Source organism: Arvicanthis niloticus, chromosome X (assembly GCF_011762505.2).
Source record: "Arvicanthis niloticus isolate mArvNil1 chromosome X, mArvNil1.pat.X, whole genome shotgun sequence".
NCBI classification, from domain to species: Eukaryota; Metazoa; Chordata; class Mammalia; order Rodentia; family Muridae; genus Arvicanthis; species Arvicanthis niloticus.
In genome coordinates, this window is record NC_047679.1 from 22665453 (window position 1) to 22683854 (window position 18402).

General features: G+C 40.3%; 2 protein-coding genes across 9 annotated transcripts in view; one reads left to right on the forward strand and one right to left on the reverse strand.

The window, feature by feature from the left end:
* Positions 1 to 4482: 4482 nt before the first annotated feature.
* Trappc2 (trafficking protein particle complex subunit 2) lies at positions 4483 to 16849 on the reverse strand. Of its 6 annotated transcripts, XM_076918337.1 has the most exons (8): positions 16729 to 16840; positions 16453 to 16562; positions 11330 to 11399; positions 10150 to 10261; positions 8579 to 8701; positions 7720 to 7868; positions 7103 to 7184; positions 5242 to 5488 (listed from the first exon to the last, which is right to left on the reverse strand). In XM_076918337.1, the coding sequence occupies exons 4-8, from the start codon at positions 10240 to 10242 to the stop codon at positions 5390 to 5392; spliced, it is 546 nt and encodes a 181-aa protein (XP_076774452.1). In that variant the 5' UTR covers positions 10243 to 10261; positions 11330 to 11399; positions 16453 to 16562; positions 16729 to 16840; the 3' UTR covers positions 5242 to 5389. The 6 variants fall into 6 exon arrangements, with proteins under 6 accessions (XP_034341043.1, XP_034341042.1, XP_076774452.1 ...); XM_034485152.2 differs by lacking the exon at positions 8579 to 8701 and having other exon boundaries at positions 4483 to 5488; positions 7103 to 7188; positions 7724 to 7868; XM_076918336.1 differs by lacking the exon at positions 16453 to 16562 and having other exon boundaries at positions 16729 to 16849.
* Positions 16830 to 18402, forward strand: part of Ofd1 (OFD1 centriole and centriolar satellite protein) — a 40594-nt gene continuing 39021 nt past the window's right edge. Inside the window, exons 1-2 of one of the 3 annotated variants that reach the window (XM_034485702.2) lie at positions 16830 to 17277; positions 17435 to 17533. In XM_034485702.2, coding sequence (XP_034341593.1) covers positions 17269 to 17277; positions 17435 to 17533 — 108 coding nt within the window. In that variant the 5' untranslated portion in view covers positions 16830 to 17268. The remainder of the gene's footprint in view (positions 17278 to 17434; positions 17534 to 18402) is intronic. The other 2 variants (XM_076918332.1, XM_076918334.1) reach the window with 2 other exon arrangements.

Genomic DNA, 18402 nt, shown 5'->3' on the forward strand with positions numbered 1-18402 from the left:
TATAAATTGTAATGGCTGTCTAATGTTTCTTTAAATTAAAATGTTAGTGCTAATAAGATGACCAAGAATTGACTTAACTGTAATTCAGACAAAAACCCTGACTATTCTAGAAGTACACTTAGATTGTTTTGCCCCACAAGAAAATGGAGAATTACTTTTATATGTGTATATTTTTATGTAATTAGCATTCTATTCTTGGTCCAGTAAAGTAAATTCCTATATCAATACTATTAAAGATTAAAATCTAATGCATTTCTTTATGTTGCAATGCTTTTTGATTTGATTACCTCATCTAAGATGATTTAACCTTTCTTAGTCATTCTACATATTAGAATCTATCTCAATTGTGTGGCACATATATTCCATTCCCCCTTTCCAGCAAAGGAGCCAGCTATATGAGTTTTCATTTACTTTCCCAAGACTGAATCTTGTATATTTCAGGTTGACTTAGAGGTCTTACCTCCCCATCTCCCAAGTTAGGGATTACAGGCATGAGCCTGTGCTGCCATGTCTAATGCATGGCAGATGGGCTGTATCTCAGCCCAGCACTGTACTTTCTGAGGAGGTAATAAAGACACCTCTATTTACACAGGTATTTCCATAGTACCTTCTCTACCACTATTCAGTGATTTGTTCTCAATTTTTTTTTTATCCTAAAAAGACAACTTTCAGCAATGATTGTTGAGAGTTACTATTGCTGTGATGGAATACCATGGCCAAAAAGCACCTTGGGGAGGAAAGGGGGTTTTGGTTTACACTTTGACATCATTGTTTATCATCAAAGGCAGTCAGGACAGGAACTCTTAAACAAGGAAGGAACCCGAAGGCAAGAGTTGTTGCAGAGGTCATGGAGGAGTGCTGTTTACTGGCTTGTTCAACCTGTTTTGGTATAGAACCCAGGACTACCAGCCTAGGGGTTACCTACAATGGGCTGAGCCATCCACCCTGATCTTAATGAGGCATTTTCTCAAGTGAGTTTCCCTCTTCTCATAAATTGTCTCATGAGTTGATTTTGTATGTGTCCTGTAGAAGAAAATAAGCCTAGACTGACTGCTATAATATGGATGAGACCCTTCCTTCCCTCTGATTATTAAGGATATACTGGAGTAGGAGAGTGAATTGCTAGGCTGGGGATGGGAGTGGATAGAATGTGGAAAACTAGTGTCTCTCCTGACAGCATCCATTGGAACTGGGAGGAAACATTATTGCAGTAAACTAAAAAGATTTTAAAAGTAATTTCCTAACTAACACCAGGGGCAGTTTTTGTCATATGGGAACATTTTAAATTTGGGGCAATTCAAACTCATGTATGGATATATGGATATATTGGGTACAGCTCTCATCCCATCATCTGAGGAAATAAAACTATCATTTATAGGTTATTGAGAAAGACATACTAGGGAAGGCGGCCCTGGGCTGAAGAGGTTTTAGATTAGAGGGTGGAGCACAAAGGAGCCACAGGTTTTGTGCCTAGAGGATGCCTAGCATCCACTTTGATATGCTAATAGGAAGCACCTGCCATTCTCAGTTTCTTAGGGACCTGACACTAAGTATTCACCTTGCTTTTTCTATTCAACACAGCACAATCCCTTGCCTAGGGAATGGTGCCACCTCCAGTGAGTGGGTCTTCACCTTGGACTCCCCATGTCATTTTAAATTGTGTCAAGTTGGTAACACCACAAGTTTTGGAAGTTAAGGTTTCAACAAGAATTTTAGGGGGACATAACTCAGCCTATAGGTATGTTTAAACCTTTACTACAGAGACACACATACATGTGTATGAATACTAGAGCAACTTAACCAGTGGCTTCCCCCATATCCCTAAGGAAACACAGATCCTCAAGGAGGGGTGGGGCCCTGTGAGCGTCTCCATAATGGAAAGACAACAACAGATCCAGTCTTGTGCAGATAATCACAGCAGCTGCGTACGCCAGTACAGTAACCATGTTATATTTTTCTATTTGTAGACTGAATATCTTATCTTAGCTTTTTGTTTAATGAGACAGGGTCTCTTGTAGCTTCAGCTGGCATTAAAGTCCTGACATTCCCAAGTGCAGGCTTTCAAGTGTGCTCAACTCCACCCACAGTTAACATTTTAACTTAAAAAAAAAAATGTGTTCATAGCTTTCAGTTTACTATTTAAGAATTAGACTAGTTGGTTTTTCAAAGTTGGTTTTCAAAGGGTAGAGCTGGGCATCCAGAAGTGATCAAAAGAAGTTTTAGGTCTGTGGAGAAAGGAAATACCTAGCTTCACAAGGTGCTAAAGGAGTACAGTGAATACTGGCTAACCAGCCACACATGCTACCAACTGTATAAACCATGAGGAAGAGGAGGAACAAAACCTTAGGGATAGCCTTGGCCATTAAACTAGCTAACCGGATTTTCTTGTGTTTGAGGAAAGTCAGGGGTGCTGGTATTACGTAGACAAAGATGGCCAATATAGAAAAGTAAGAAATAGGAAACGAAGCAGGTGGTGTGGTAGTACAAGCAGTGACATGCAGCTGTCTAGGAAGAAAGCAGATGGATGGGAGGAACTGTGTTCTGCTTCACAGAGTCACCATATGGTGTCTGACTTTCATTACAGTAGTCATATCTAGCTAAGGCTAAACTGTAGTAACATGGAGCCTTCTCATTTACTTCCATTTTAAGAGGCACACTACTGAACTTGGAAACAGATAAAGGTTCATTTGTCCACTCAATATAAATATTTCTGCTCTATCCTTCTGAGAAACTTCCTAGTTGAAATTAAAACATTCCAGATGATCCTTTTCTTTAAACTATTTTACAATTGTAGTTTAACTTCATGTTTATATAATGATGCCATGATGGCAAGTTCTCTCCAAATGGCAGTAGAGTGAAGTAGAAAATAAATGGACCCAATAGAAGTTCCTAGTGAAATGGTGGTTTCTGGGATGCTATGGGCTGTCAACTAGGAAGTATGGGTGTCTTAAAAAAATAAAACGAGCTGGAGAGTTAGCTCAGCTATTAAGAACACTATCTGCTTTTTCAGAGGTCCTGAATTCAATTTCCAGCAACCACATGGTGGCTTATAACCATCTATGTGATCTGATGCCTTCTTCTGGCATGTAGGTGTACATGCAGATACAGCACACATAAAATAAATCTTAAAAAATTAAAATAGGCTGGGCGATAGTGGTGTATCCCTTTAATCCCAACACTCAGGACACAGAAACAAGTAGTTCTCTGAGTTCAAGGCCAGCCTGTTCTACAAAGTGAATTCCAGGGCAGCCAGGGCTACACAGAGAAACCCTGTCTTTGCTCAGTGGGTAAAGGCCTCATATACCTGACTACCTCTAAGTAAAATTCCTGGAACCAATACCAATGTAAAGGCGTTAGGAAAAAACCAACTTTACATTGTCTTCTGACCACATGCATGCTATGGCACATACACCCTCCCCCTAAACTTCATACACACACTAATGAATAAAGAAAGCTTTAAAAAGCCACAGGGGTAGGGACAAAGTAAATACTTAATCCCAACATATTAGAAATACACCAGAAACATGGATACTGAGTGAGGTATCCTAGAAATGTCCAGCCACAGAAAGGACACAACCAGGTTTATGTATTTCTATCTGGATCACCTTTAGAGTATAAATGTATATTGTAAATTTAGTGCCAACATGAAATTTTACCCGTGTAGGACATGACCTATCAGCTCCACAAACTTTGTCAGAGGAGCTTGCTTAATGTTTTACCCCTCACACAGGTTCTGGCTTCCATGCCTTTAGTCCTGGAATGCTGCTTTCCCGTTTGAACACTCTGAGGTCTCAGTCATTGCTGGACTTGCTTGAGCTTTCTGAAGGTCACACACCAAAATTAGCACTTAACTGCTGCAATATACTTACAGGGTAAATGGTCCTAGTTCACATATTGCCCCCATAAGCCTGATGAAAAGGAAGGCTATTTGCAAGGTACCTCTTGTTCTCCAGGGCTAGAACCCAAGTCTTACCTGACTTCATGCCGTAATATGATGCTGCCACTGGTTGGGAATTATAGCACCTCCCTGGGTGTGAGTAAGTGCTCACTGAGGGTGAGACAAGTTGTATATGATAAAGACATTTAGGTCTTGTCTATGAGTATTGTTCAGAGTACCAGATTTTTATAAAAAGATTTATTGTTTTTAATAGTGTGTGTGTGTGTGTTGGCATATAAATGCAACCTGTAAATGCAGGTGCTCAAAGCAGCCAGAAGCATTGGATCCTTCTAGAGGTGCTCCCCTTATGTGCTGTGAAACCAACTTGGGTCATCTGCAAGAACAAAAACATATTCCTAACTACTGAGTAACATCTCTCCAGCCTCAAGTCCTAGAATTTTACCTAAGTGCCTTTGTCAGCTAGTAAGAGGTGATCTGTGATTGAGATGTACCATATTAGTTTTCAGACTTCAGTAGTGAAATGGGATTTAAAAAGTATTGGTGTTAGTCTGCATTTTAAAAGTAGGCATCAAATTACCACAGTCTTGGATATAAATTTTATTTAAGAAAAAAAAAAGTGATGGTAACAACTTCACCAAAGAAAACAAGAAAGTTTAGAAGTGCTTACTCAAAAGTTAGAATGGAAAAAAATTTTTTTTCCACTATGTACACGAAAATCTGGTTTGCTTTTCCATGCATATGTACTACTGTAAAATCAAAGCAACATTTCTAATACAAGAGGCCACATCTGCCACCTCCCACCCTACATATAGCCTAAAAGGTTAAGTGCAAATGTCAGTGTAACCCAGGCTTTTATTGGTAATAGCAAATCCGTATTATAACATTTTTCAAGTACAGATACTAACAAGTTTAAATAAAATAAACCTTTAGTTTACAAAGAGGAAGGAAACACTAGAATATAAGGTGACAGAGGCAACACATTTTGCCATGGCCTGGAACTGGTCCAGCATACATAGGTCTATGGGTTTAGAGTTACAGCAGGATGATGATTCTCAGCCTCTGGCAGAGGTAGGCAAGCATGTAACACTGGCATGGGCTTTCTGCTTCAGCTTCTTAGTACTGCAGTGTATTATGCATTTTAAAAGAACATCTCTAAATGTATAAATAACTCAATTTCACTTATGTCTTCAGAACTTTTCAGTCTTAACCTAACATTAACTATTGATAGATGCTTTTGAATTAATAAATTAAGATCAAATCTTAGGAAAGACAAAATTTTTCTCAACCTTTTAAATAAAAATGTTCAAAATTACTGGTAAAGAGCTGTTTGTAAATATCACGATTCACAAGCAAATATTAATACTGATAATCAACATGAAAACAATGTACAATTTTAAGGGAACATTTTTCAAGCTGTTTCAAATTACTTACAGAACACACATTCCTGAGTATACCCCCACGATGATACAGTTTATTTCAGTTTTTCTCCATTTAGCTTAAAAGGTGTTTCTTCCCAAGAAACTGAACTTTTCTGTCAAATGCACTTGATCGAATAGGAGAATTGGGTTCATAAAATGGATTCATTGCAAACTAGGAAAGAGAAAGATTATTAGTGAGCCTACCAAAGGAAAGTGGCTGATAATTCACAGGTTGCTAACGGAAATTTACATCTTAAAATTTAGCAAAGGGCTGGAGAGCTGGCTCAGGGGTTAAGAGCACTGACTGCTCTTCCAGAGGTCCTGAGTTCAATTCCCAGCAACCACATGGTGGCTCACAACCATCTGTAATGAGATCTGATGCCCTCTTCTGGTGTGTGTCTGAAGACAGCTACAGTGTGCTCAAATAAATAAAAATAAATCTAAAAAAAATTTTTTTTGCAAAGAGTCTGAGTCCCATTTTTAATTTTTACTGAAAGTGCTCCATTGTTCTTTTTTTTAATGAAGCAGACCTGGATTTCAAAAAGGAATTTAGGAAGTATAATCATGATAGTTAAAAAGAAAGAGACAGCCAGGAAGTAAGGCATATCTAGGGCATCCCTGTGGGCTTCTTAAAGAAGGATGCACATACACTGTAACATCTTCCAGATGTGGTTGCATATACCATTGCAATTTCTGAACTTGGGAGCTGGAGGATCAGGAATTCAAGCCTAGCTTTAGCTGCAGAGTGAGTTCAAGACCAGGCTGGATTACATGAGACTACCTCAAAAAATTAGCAGGCCCAGTGCCTACAGCCAACTTGATTAAGCAGACTTCCATCTCCAGGGCCCACATAGTAGGAGAGAACTTATTCCTATAAGCTGTCCTAACCTTCCTCCATTAAGTACACCATGGCATGTGTACTTACCTCTCCCCAGCTTACCACAAATAAACAAACAAATAAAAACTGCAACAACAATCTTCAAAAAAATAAACAACAAATTTTTTTTTCTGGGAGGCAGGTTCTCATTGTGTTGCCTAGCCTGGCCTGGAACTTTGTAACCTAACTAGCCATAACTCACTGTAATCCTTCCAGGCTCCCAAGTCTTAGACTTCAGGTGTAAGCTACCACACTTGTTTTTCTGATTGGATTGTGTGCAGTCCAAAGCAGTCTCACTCACCATTTATCTGAGACTGGCTTTTCACTCCTGAATTTCCTATTCTACCTCCCAAGAGCTAGGATCACAGGCATACATCTATCTCCTTACCTGGCTTCTCTTCAGGAATTCTGTGGTCCAGTATTTTAGTTTTGAGAAGTACCTGCAGCTACCTTCACAATAGTATGACTGATATGGCCTATATACATTAACATGGATCTTGAATTTAGTTTGTATTTATTACAAATGGATTAATGTATATGACCCTCTGGATTATGTAAACAAACAGTAAATATCTCATATGTTTAGTTTTTTAAAAAAGTTACCCTATACCGCTGCTGTCATTCCATGCCCAACCCCTCCCAAAATTCTTGTGTAGCTTGGTTGGCCTCATACTCATGATTCTCCCGAGTGCTGAATTATAGACATTGCCACTGTGCCCTATAATTCTTTTAATTTAGGCTTTCTAAAACACATCAGTTCCTTACAAGTGCTTCCTAACATATGTGAGAAAACACTAAAATGAAATTACTAATGATAAGAGAAACTGACTTTTATATCTTAATTTGGGCTCTATCTCCAGCCCTAACCTTTATAAAAATCAGATATTTTAATTTTAGGGTATACTGTACCTTTATATACAAATCATAGACATCAGTAAAGAAGTTCTTTATTCCATCTTCTTGCCTCACATCATGAAGCATAATAAATCTCATATGTGAAGAGAATTAAGGCATAATCTTTACTAAAAATGAAGCATTTAAAACAGTCATCTAGTAAAATATTCTTCAAATGTATCACACAAACTGTCTTTTGTGATGGCAAAGCTGAATACATAAAGTTGGCTGAAAGTCACCTTAGCTTTATCTTAAGGAGAATATAATATTTTAAAGCTAGGAAACAGACTTTAAGTAAAATAGCTTTTGGTATGGTTCAGATACCAAACCCCCCCCCCCCCGGAAAAAAAAACATGTTTTTTTTAAAGCCTTATAAATGAAAAAAAAATGTTAGCCTGACTTTTTGAAGTTGTAGGAGGGCCAAGCCCATTGACGGCAGTACCATCCAGAGGTAGGTGGGCCCAGTATACAGTATTCCTCTATGGTCTCTACTTCAGTTTTTGCTTGAGCTCCTGCCCCAACTTCCCTCAATAATAAACTTGGGAAGTGTAAACTAACCCTTTCCTCTCGGAAGTTGGTTTTGGTCACAGTGTTTATAACAGCAACAGAAAGCAAAGTCCCATAAGGTAAGGATATGCCCTGCAGTGACAAATGCTGATACAAACCACTCATTAAATTTGTCCACAGTTTTTAAGTACATGTTGTTAGAAAGCCACATATTTTCATCCACAAGGTCGAGAGCAGCATGAGCTATAAACTGGTTCAGATGACGGTGATCATCCTAAATAACAAAATGAAGAAAGATAAGCATTTCCATACAGCATTAGGACCATCAACAATTCATTCTGAAATTCTGCCAATTTGTGTGTATTGTGTTTACTCTTATTTTAGATATGGCCTTACTCTGTAGCCTAAAATGGTCTTGAGCTCCTGACCCTGCCTCAGCCTCCCAGGAGCTAGGACTACAGGTGAGCGTCAGCATGCCTTGTTTTCATTCTATAAATCCCATACATGTTTTTCTTAGGGGAGGACTCTTTGCATTTGCTTCATGTATTATCATCATAAGACATAGAAGATTATGTTTTTTATAGTATTGATATCTATCACTCATAAACAGGAACCCCAATTAATAAATATCTTCAAGAAACTATTAAACATATTTTCAATGCTGGTAGAAAGCAGTTGCTAACTTTCTACAACTATTTCATCATATGAAGAAAGACTGCTACATTTAATGGAGGAAATAAAGCAGATCCTACTTTCTAGAAGCCTTTATCTTATTAGAAGAGAAACACACAAAGTGTGTATAAGCAGATGTGGATTAAAGAGAGCACTTTTCCTAGGTGGAAACCAAAGTAGAAATCAAGGACACAAACAAAGGGATGCAATGCACATGGGGCCTCAAGGGCTGGAGGCAAAACGGAGAGCCAGGCTTCCTGAGCAGAAGCTGCAGAGACAGTAGAGATGGCACTTGTGCACAAGAGAGCTTACATGGCTTTGGGACCTGTGATGGGGAGGGAGGTCATGCTCAGCCCAGCTGTGAGTTGTCACCTCTATTAACAGTAGGAACAATCCAGTCAGAACCATGAGTATCTTCTTCATGAGCAAGATGGCCTAACTGAAAAGAAGGCAGGAATGACTCAATACAATACAGAGAGCAAATTCATGACCTGGATGAAGTCTTAGTCCTGTGGAATTCTCTTTCACAATGTGTTTTTCAAGAACTACCTGCTATGGATGAGATTCCATATGGTATATAGCAGTGGTTCTCAAACTATGGGTGGCATCCCACTGGAGGTTGAAAAAGCCTTTCACAGGGGTCACCTAAGACCATCTGCATATCAGATATGTATATTACAATTCATAATAGTAGCAAAATTACAGTTATGAAGTAGCAATGAAATAATTTTATGGTTGGGGTCACTACAGCATGAGGAACTGTACTAAAGCATCACAGCATTAGGAAGGTTGAGAACCACTGATATATAGAGTCCTTCTAAAAAGTCATATGGTCCTCAGAATGTGGCCTTAGAAAGAGGGTCACTGAAGATGTAGTTAGTTAAGATGAGGTCATTCTGGAGTAGAGTGGGCCTATAATCCAGTGTACTTGCTATCCTTAGAAAAAAGGTTTGCTGTGGTGTGTGGTGGCTCATACCTGTAATCCCAGCACTAAGGCATTTGAAGATAGAGAATATTTATGAACTGGAGGCCATCTGTTCTAAGCCACTCAAGTTTTGATGCTGTGCTATGACAGCCACAAGAAACTAGCATAACCTTCTTCCTGGGTAGGTTGTTCTCAGAATGAGGCTGTAGAAGGTTACCAGGTGCCCAGGAACCCTTCCACAGCTAAAGGATGTTTGCATCCCTAATGCTGTCATGCCAAAGAAACTCGAATCCTTAGAAAAATGGATATAGCTGTGTCCATCTCTCAGCAGTGTCTTTCCTTCCTATACACTGATGATCACACTTGAGACACTGAGTATATACTGTGGAAATGCTTTAAGGTGAGTGGTAGCCAGAGAAAGAACTAAGACCAAGACACGTTAAATAACAAGAAAGCATTACCTCTGCCGTTGCTTTTAGAATTTACTGATGTGACCTGGCTGTCAGTAAGATGGAGACAATTTAAGCAGTGCTGGAAAACCCACAGAAATGGCTATAGTCCCAATGATGACAGCAGGACAACATGGGAGTAAGGTTCTTTTTAATCCTCAGGTGTAAACTGATCTATGTCTGTTCTGGTAAAAAAAAGTATGATTTGCTGAAGCACAATGAACTACTGTCGCATTTTGAGGCAACAAAAATTGTCCTAGGCCCATGACAGGTAGGCTACATTTCTGTATGCTTAAGAAGCCTTTTGTAGTGGGTAAAATCCCTTCCCTAACTGTTTTCTATCAGACTGTTTTCTATCAGTCTATGGGACTTCAGAGAAAATGTAATTTAATTTTTGCTATATCTCAGTTGTTTTATTTATCCTGATCTATTTCAGTTCTAAAACACTATTTTGACATACCATTATAAATGACATAAAAAGTCTTATGAATTTAAGGCTGCATACATACTTTGGATTCTGCTTTCCCAGGTGGCAAAAATTCCATTTCAAAAACTGGATTATCATGGTGGCCAACAATTACAAAGTAGAAGCTTCCAGACATTGTCTTCGATATGTAGCTCCTAGTCAAATTAAATGAAAAAAAAAAAAAAAAAAACCAACATATACTTTTAATCCTCAATACCGAGGAAGTAATTAGCTTGTCTCAGAAATATGTTCAGGAGGTACCCTCCAAAAGAAGCTAAAAGCCAGCTATACCACAAACCATTTTTACACAAAAGAGACAATGTAATAACATTTGTCCACAGATTATACAGTATATTTGTCTTCATGTATGATACAAATTTAAGTCTCTGAAAATACAAGGGCCTATAATATGTCTCTTCATACACTAATTTATTATAAAAGTTTGCCAGGCATAATAGACAAGTCTTTAATCCCAGCATTTGGAAAGTGGAGAGAGATGGATTTCTATGACTTCTAGGCCAGCCTGGTCTATATACCAAATTTCAAGGCAGCCATAGCTATATAATAGAGACTATCTCAAAATAAAAACAAACAACAACAAAAATAAGAGAAATTGGGGTAGGGTGGTCAGAAACCAAGTATTTACATGGTTTTACATTTAAAAATATATTTATTATGTGTGTGTTGGGTGGGTGGGTGCATATGCATGCCCCATGAAGATCAGTTCTCTCTTTTCATCATGTGAGTCCCAGGGATAAAGCACAGGTTGTCAGGCTTGATGGCAAGTGCTCTGACTGCACCAGCCCTATTCCATAGGTTTCAACAGACAGTATCGGAAAGCTAGTTGGGAGATGGGGTGGATTTTAGTACATGTACAAAGGGCTTTGGATTTAGACAAAGCCAGGTTCTGAGTCTTACTTGGAATGTGACCATAGGTACCAGTTTTATCACCCTGTATGTTTCCTCATCTATACAACAGTGGTAACACTGGAGCTACTTTACTGATGTGCAGGAGGATTATATATAACCTAATATATGTAAAGCATGGAAATCTAACAAAGGATGTTTGGCTAACAGTGAGTACTTGATTAAGTGTTATCTAGAATAACATGGAAGAATACATGACACAACGTGACGAATACATCCCTCAACATGGGATGGGAATCTAGGCAGCTGGAGTGTCTAGTTAGCCTCCTGGACATACACGTGAGGCCACAACTTACCAAGTCCTCTAGGTTGTCTTGTGATTCACAGAAAAGTCAATGAAATCCAAAGAAATCTGGAATGTGTTCCCTAATGAAGAAAAACAAGGCAAAGTTAGCACGTTTAGTTCAAAACGGAAGTCTGTAATTGACAAAGTCTCAAGACAAACTTGAGACTTTTTGGGGCACAATGAAGTATTTAGAATATTATCTGGGGCAGGAGCCCACACCTGCAGGTTGTAGGCCAAAATTTAACCTCATGTACCCTACTACTGTCTAAAACCTGCCTTAATCCTTCAATGGAAGAGCTGAGTATTGACAACAGAGATTATCTAGCATAGAGACCAAAAGTATTTACCATTTAGTCCTTTCCAGAAAGAGCTGTTAGTTTTAGGAGAAGGATCCAATACTCAAAATGGATAACAAAGATAAGCAGGAATGACAGAAAACTATGCTAGGCCAGGGAGCCCTCGAAGTAGTCATAGAGAAAAGGAAAGGAAAGAGAACTTGAAGTCTGAAGCAACTAAACAAAGATATTATTAATTCTTGCTAGAATAGGCTACAGGGCTGCAGTATGCCAAGGGAAGGACTTACACACAAATAGTTTTAAGCAACAATGGCATAGAAGGGCGCCCCCAGACAGCAGAAGGAAATGCATGCACAGAAAGATAATCCACATTAAACTCACAGCTCCTTTATGGGATGTGAAAATGGTAAAGAAGTGTCGTGTCTAAGGATAGCATGAAATAGGAGCGGAAAGACAGACACATAAGAGTCCTCTTACAAACTACCCAACTGGATAGCGAGACAGAGCTTCTTTCCCTTAGTACTTACAAACTGCACCAACACTGGCTTTCCCAAGCATCATCATCCACACTGAATCCACTTCACATAGTCACCGAGACCCACTTTGGTCATCCCCATTTCCTTAGCGCCCTCTCGTTACTGCCTCCTTACAGATACCCTCTTTCAAACAGTCCCCACTTCTTTTATTTGCACATGTTTTTCAACCTAGATCTCATATGTAAGAGAAAGTATGCAGCATTTAGACGCAGCTACTATTCTCAGGCTTACCTCATGCTGGGCACTGGGCAAAGGTGACACACACTTTTGTTGTCCACTCCAAGGAACTTTCTGCCATGAAAGAAATGCCCTATAACATACTATCTAATATAGAAGCCACCAAGCATCTGCAGTGTGGCTAGGATAACTACAGAACTGAAAGTTTAATTTATTAATTTGAACAGAAGTATCTGCATGGCACTTCCAATACAGAACAGCTCAAGTCTAGATCATCTATTCTAAACTCTGTATAAAACCTCTGCACCTTTTTTCACATAAAGGAATATAAAACTATTTGTTGACCACTGTTCACCAGTATTTACAATAAAGTAAATACACAGCTGAATGACATTCTGATACTACAAAGTTACTTTTCTGGCTCATTGAACAAGAACCCAAATACTGAAGACTGATTCTACCAGTAAGGAATGAGTCAGGGTAAAGAAAAAGCATGCTGGATATTAATTGATATTAGCAAATTTTGTTCACTCACTTAGTCATCAGGTCTTAAATTGCCAATATCAACTCCAACCATGATTCTATTTCTCCTCTGCACCTTTTCTATCCATAAAATAAGTACTACCATTTAGAATTTCAACCTATAAAACAATATGAGCCGAGCTGTTTCATGCCTGTTTTTTCCCAGCACTTGGGGAGGCTAGGGCAGGAGGTCACTGTGGCTCTGAGGCCAGCCTAGGCTACATAGTGAGTTCCAGAATAGCCTGAATTAGAGTGAGACCCTGTCTCAAAATGAGAACTTACAAACAAGTAAACACAAGTAACTACTGTGGTTAAAAGTAACTGTGTTGACCAATGTGCTTGTCTGCTCATTTTCTTCAATGCCCTAGAGACTCCTGAAGCATCTCTACAGGGCTAGATTGAAGAGGTAGACATACACAATTTGGGAGTAAATTATACTAGGGGATGGGAGGAAAAGGATAATCCAGGATGGTTTCAAAATGCCTAGCTCAAGTAAACCTGATTACTGGCCCTCCCTTTCTGGAGATGTCCATATATTAATCTCGACAAGTTTTGAATATGTTATAGTCCCTATGGATAGAATAGGTGCTTATTAGCTGGCCCCCAAATACTGAGATTAAACCAGTCATGCAATTCTAGCACTGAGGAAGCTAAGGCAGGCAGATCCTAAGCCCAAAACCAGCCAGACTCCACGAAAAGAGCAAAATTAAAAGAGAACTTAAGTGTACAAAATATGTAAAAAAAAAAAAAAGCAAATGCCTCTGTAGGTTGTTACCATTAGGAAAAGAAGGGCTTCCAGCACTGGACATACACTGAAATAACAAAGATGCAAATCAGCCTAATTTCTATTTTTTCCTGTTACATACAAAGCATGACTTCTCACCAGCGAGCCAGGCAGGGCAGGATGCAAATTTCAAGACTGCATATTAGATATTAGAAAAATTCCTAGGCATTTCAATTCAAAAAAGTCTTCAGGTCCTGGCAAATTATATAGCTTGGATTAACAACTCTACATCTACTGTTAAGTGACATTAAAGAAATCACAGGCACAGAAAGGTTCTATATGCTAAGAGATAGGTAATGTTATTCTGATTTTCAGAAATAGATAAAAGGATATCTCCTCATCTATGACTAGGTATATTCATGATACTAAAACACCAACCTAAATAGGTGTTACCTGGCCGATTTTGGTCAGATACCACGTCAGGACCTTTTTCTGTACAGAAACCACTACCACCACCACATCCAGGTTATTATTCATTTTCATTTCTCTACTTATAAGAAAAAGAACAAAGAACAAAGTACATCAAACTTAAACTTTTCTGCTCTGCAAAGGAAATGTGATAGGTGGACAGTAAATTTTCTGAATATTTTGCTATCTATGTAGGAGCACACTGGAGACCAATAGCCTGGGTGGCAGAAGGAAGTCCTCAAAGAGAACAGACACACTGTTCTTGTTCTGTATAATATCCCCAGGGTTCTAACAGTGCCAGCGGTATAGCCAATACTCATTATTTGCTGATTAAGGGGAGACCTATAGCTGACTTAAAATTAATATCCAGAAACATCTGAGTGTTCTATGCCAACTTAAGGTCCAATATCTCCACAGAGGTTTCCATTGACCTCTGGATCAATACTTTTTTCTGGAGGGAGTGTGTGTATGTGTGTGTGTGTGTGTGTGTGTGTGTGTGTGTGCACAGGTATGTGTTTCATTTTGAGATGGGGTCTTGCTGTGTAGCCCAGGCTGGCTTTGAACTCATGATCCTCTTATTTTGGCCTCCTGAGTGCTTGAATTGTAGGTCTGTGCTATCATGGCTGGCACTAAATCAGCAACTTAAAGACAACTTATCACATTCAAATGCAAGGTGACTATTAAGAGTTTATTCTTAATAGTCAGGCAAAAGTTAGGAATAAAAAAGATCTCCAATGCTATGTCTGGTGGCATACATCTTTGATTCCAGTACTTGTGAGGCAGAAGCAGTTGGATCTTTGTGAGGTTAAGCCAGCATGGCCTACATATAAGCCCAGGGACAGCCAAGGCTACATAGAGGGACCCTGTCTCAAAATGGGGGACAGACACCACAGGACCTGAAAGTCTACAAGTGTTGCATGAAATTCTTAAGATATAAGAGGCTGAGACATAGTCTTGTACTTGAGTTTTAAAATCAACAGAAGCCAGGTAATAGTGGCTCACATCTTTAACCCTAGCACTAGGGGGGCTAAAACAAGAGATCTGTTATGAGTTGGTCCAGCCTAGGCCACAGTATGAGACTCTGCCCCCAAAACCTAAAAGCAGTAACAACAAACCAACTGCACAACAAAAGGAGAGAAACCTAGAGTAAAAGAAATGTGAACACCCCCAAAAAATGTGGATTTATTGCTCAGTAAGGCAGCAGCCTGACATGTCAAGAAAGGAAAAGTTACAGCAGTCTAGGCTGAATGAAGTATAAGACAGCTGGGACAAAATGATAGCTCAGCAGTTAAGAGAACACACTGCTCTTGTAGGGGACCCAAGTTCAATCCCAGCTCCTACCTCAGGCAGCTCACAACTGCTTGTAACTCCAGCTCTAGGGGATCTAACGTCTTCTTCTGGCTTCTGTGGCTACCTTACTTATCACACACTCACACACATCTAAAATGAATCTAATAATAATAATAATAATAATAAAAAAAAAACAACCAACCAAAACCTGAGTAAGACGGTGTCTAAGCAAGGTATGGAAAAAAGTGCTGTTGTCATCTTCATTACATTACCTCTGAAAGTACTCAGTTCTGGGAACCATAGTTTCAAATGATGGATACCTTTAAACAATGTGTTGGGGGGAGGGTGGGACTTAAGACAACGAATGGTCTGCAAACAAAACAAGAGCAACTGAAGGAGCTGAGGGTGTCTTAAGCTAAGTAGGGAGGAAGTGTTTTGTGGTGGATAAATGTTCAGATATTATCGAAATACAATGTCTAGTAGAAGAGGGATTTGAGTAGGAATACCATAGGGTTTCTTGTGAGCAAAATCTACTTAGCTGGTATGGGCTGCCAGGAGTTGGTGCTGAGAAAGTGTGGTCAGCAGTGAAAAGCTGTGATCAATTATTCATGTCTGGTATAGGTTTGAGGGGGTGCATTACATACACAAGGCCAAGTATTTTTTTTTTAACTCTGGACTTAATAGATTTATTCTAAATTGCACTAGAGGCCAAGCCCAGGGCTGTCATCTGAAGTTACCAGGAAGCTAAAATTCATATGGTGCGATGGTGTCTTCAGAGCGGGAGGATGAACTTAGAAATCCTTTCCAAGTTAAACATTCGAGGTTACAGGCAAACACAAGATAAAACGCACGCACCCCAGTTCAAAGCCATCATCCATTTTTAAAGCAAATCTCTCTACAGTCTCTATGGAGGAATCTTTGAAACAGCCCTGTGCTCCTGACAGCTGTAATTCCATTTGTCCCTCAGATCAGCAAACACACCACGGGGGTTCTCTATAAAATTAGACCCTGTGCTTCGCAAGGAGATGCGCTTTTTGCCTCTTTGAGAGCATCTGTCAAAGTCTGGAGACACGTGAGTGCGGGGGGGGGGGGTACAGAAACAGACCAAGGATGCAGTTACCTTACGATGATGCCCAGGACTGCTTTCTACAACAAACCGGCTGCAAAGGGCAATGGCATCGCAGTGAAGATACACTGGGTTAACTGTGCGTTCCCACGTGCAAACGGAGGCTGTATCAACCAGGAGAACAGTGATTAAGAGGCCCCAGGGGCTGGCCCTGCTGTTCCAATCAGGGCTAGATAGAGGTAGGAGACCAATGTCCGCATCACGTGAGGCCTGCAATCCCCTGCGGACCCGGAGCATCCGCCCCCTACTTCCCTCCCAATCCTACCCTACCTGTAGGGAGGAGCCGATAGTAGAATCACCCGCCTCGTGAACTTGCACTCCGGAGCTTCAGCCGGGAAACCCAGAGTCACTCCCGCGAGATCCGAGGCTACGCTCTCGCGAGAGGTGGCTGGGACTTCCGGCCTAAGCTCGCGCATGCGTCGTAGCGCGCCAACCCTCGGCGGTTGAGCTTGGCCGGATCGACATTGGGCTGGCTGAGCCGGCGGCCAGAGGGCGGTGTAGGAGTGAGCTGTGGAGCAGTGAGAACTGTCTACTGAGCGGCCGCTTCTGGTGTTTCGCTTGTGGTTTCCGTCTTTATTCCGTCCAGAGTCCCTCCTGGGTCACGGCCCCGCCCACCCTTTCCGACCTCCCGGAGGAAGTGCGTGTTTTTGACGGAATAATGGGCTGAATCAGTTCAGCTCTCTTGTTCCTCCAGGTCCCCCAGAGGCAGAATCTGGGCTCGGAGTTCAACAGCTCCCTCTCTTCCTGCGGCCTGTCCTGGGCCAAGGAGTCTGACCCTGGAGGGGCGAGCTCGGGAGGAAACAGATAACGATGGCTCAGGTAGTTCCACCTGCCATTTAGCAGGGTTTTTCAGAAAGGACTTTATGTTCGTTAAAGCTTCGTTAAGCATCTTAGGGCTTCCAGTGAGATCACTGGACTGACTTCTGAAATTCAGGTCCCCTTTGCCACTAGGTAACTCATTATTTTCTCTTTTCAGTCCGCCATGCCCCACAAGTCTGATGTGTTGAGTCAAGATGAACTGCGCAAAAAGCTATACCAGACGTTTAAGGATCGGGGTATCCTGGACACACTTAAGGTATCAGATTTAGGCATGATTGTGTCGTTACTTCCACAGGTGTAACCTTTAACAGCAGGTAGTTCCACGTTTAAATTCATCCAGAGCTTGGCTTTCTAAAATACTGAAATATCGGCTGTATTGGTGAGTTAACATTCTGAAAATGTTGAGTTTCAGTCATCTTTTAAAAAGAGCATATAATGGATTTATTGAGCTGACATTAAGATAGCACATAACATGCATAGTGAACACATTGCCATAGAACTAAGCTGCTGTTAGAAATCTTGTTCACGGTCTAGATTTGACCATGCTACGTATATGTCATAAGAGCAGGAGTGGGACCTATTGTGGGAAAAGGACAGGACTGGAGGGGGTAATGGGAAGATCAATGCGAGCAGAGGATCGTGGCATAAATGTCTGAGAACATCAAAATGAAGCCCAGTCTGTTTGATGACACTGCATAGAAAATATGGAGGTACTCCTTAACTGTGTAACAGTTTGAGAAATGGAATTAAAAAAACCTATAGTGGAATGGTACCAGGTATTTTGTCATACGCCTTTAGTCCCATCACTTGGGAAGCAGAGGCAGGCACATCTCTTGTGATTTGGAGGGCAGCTGGGCCAAATAGCTAGTTCCAGGTCAGCCAAGATTTCCTAGTGATACCCTGTCTCAGTAATAGTAAATACAAATAACATATTTTAGAGTGTGAATATTTTAAATGAATAGCAACTCTGTACTGGTACCTCTTAAGTTTGGGGTAACAGCAAGGGATGGAGTTAGTTCAATGTGTTTCCTCACAGTATACATTTTAGAATGTATTTTACATATAGAATTGGAAATTAAGGAAAGGTGAGTATGATTCCTCCCGCTCTTAATTGTCTTATTAACT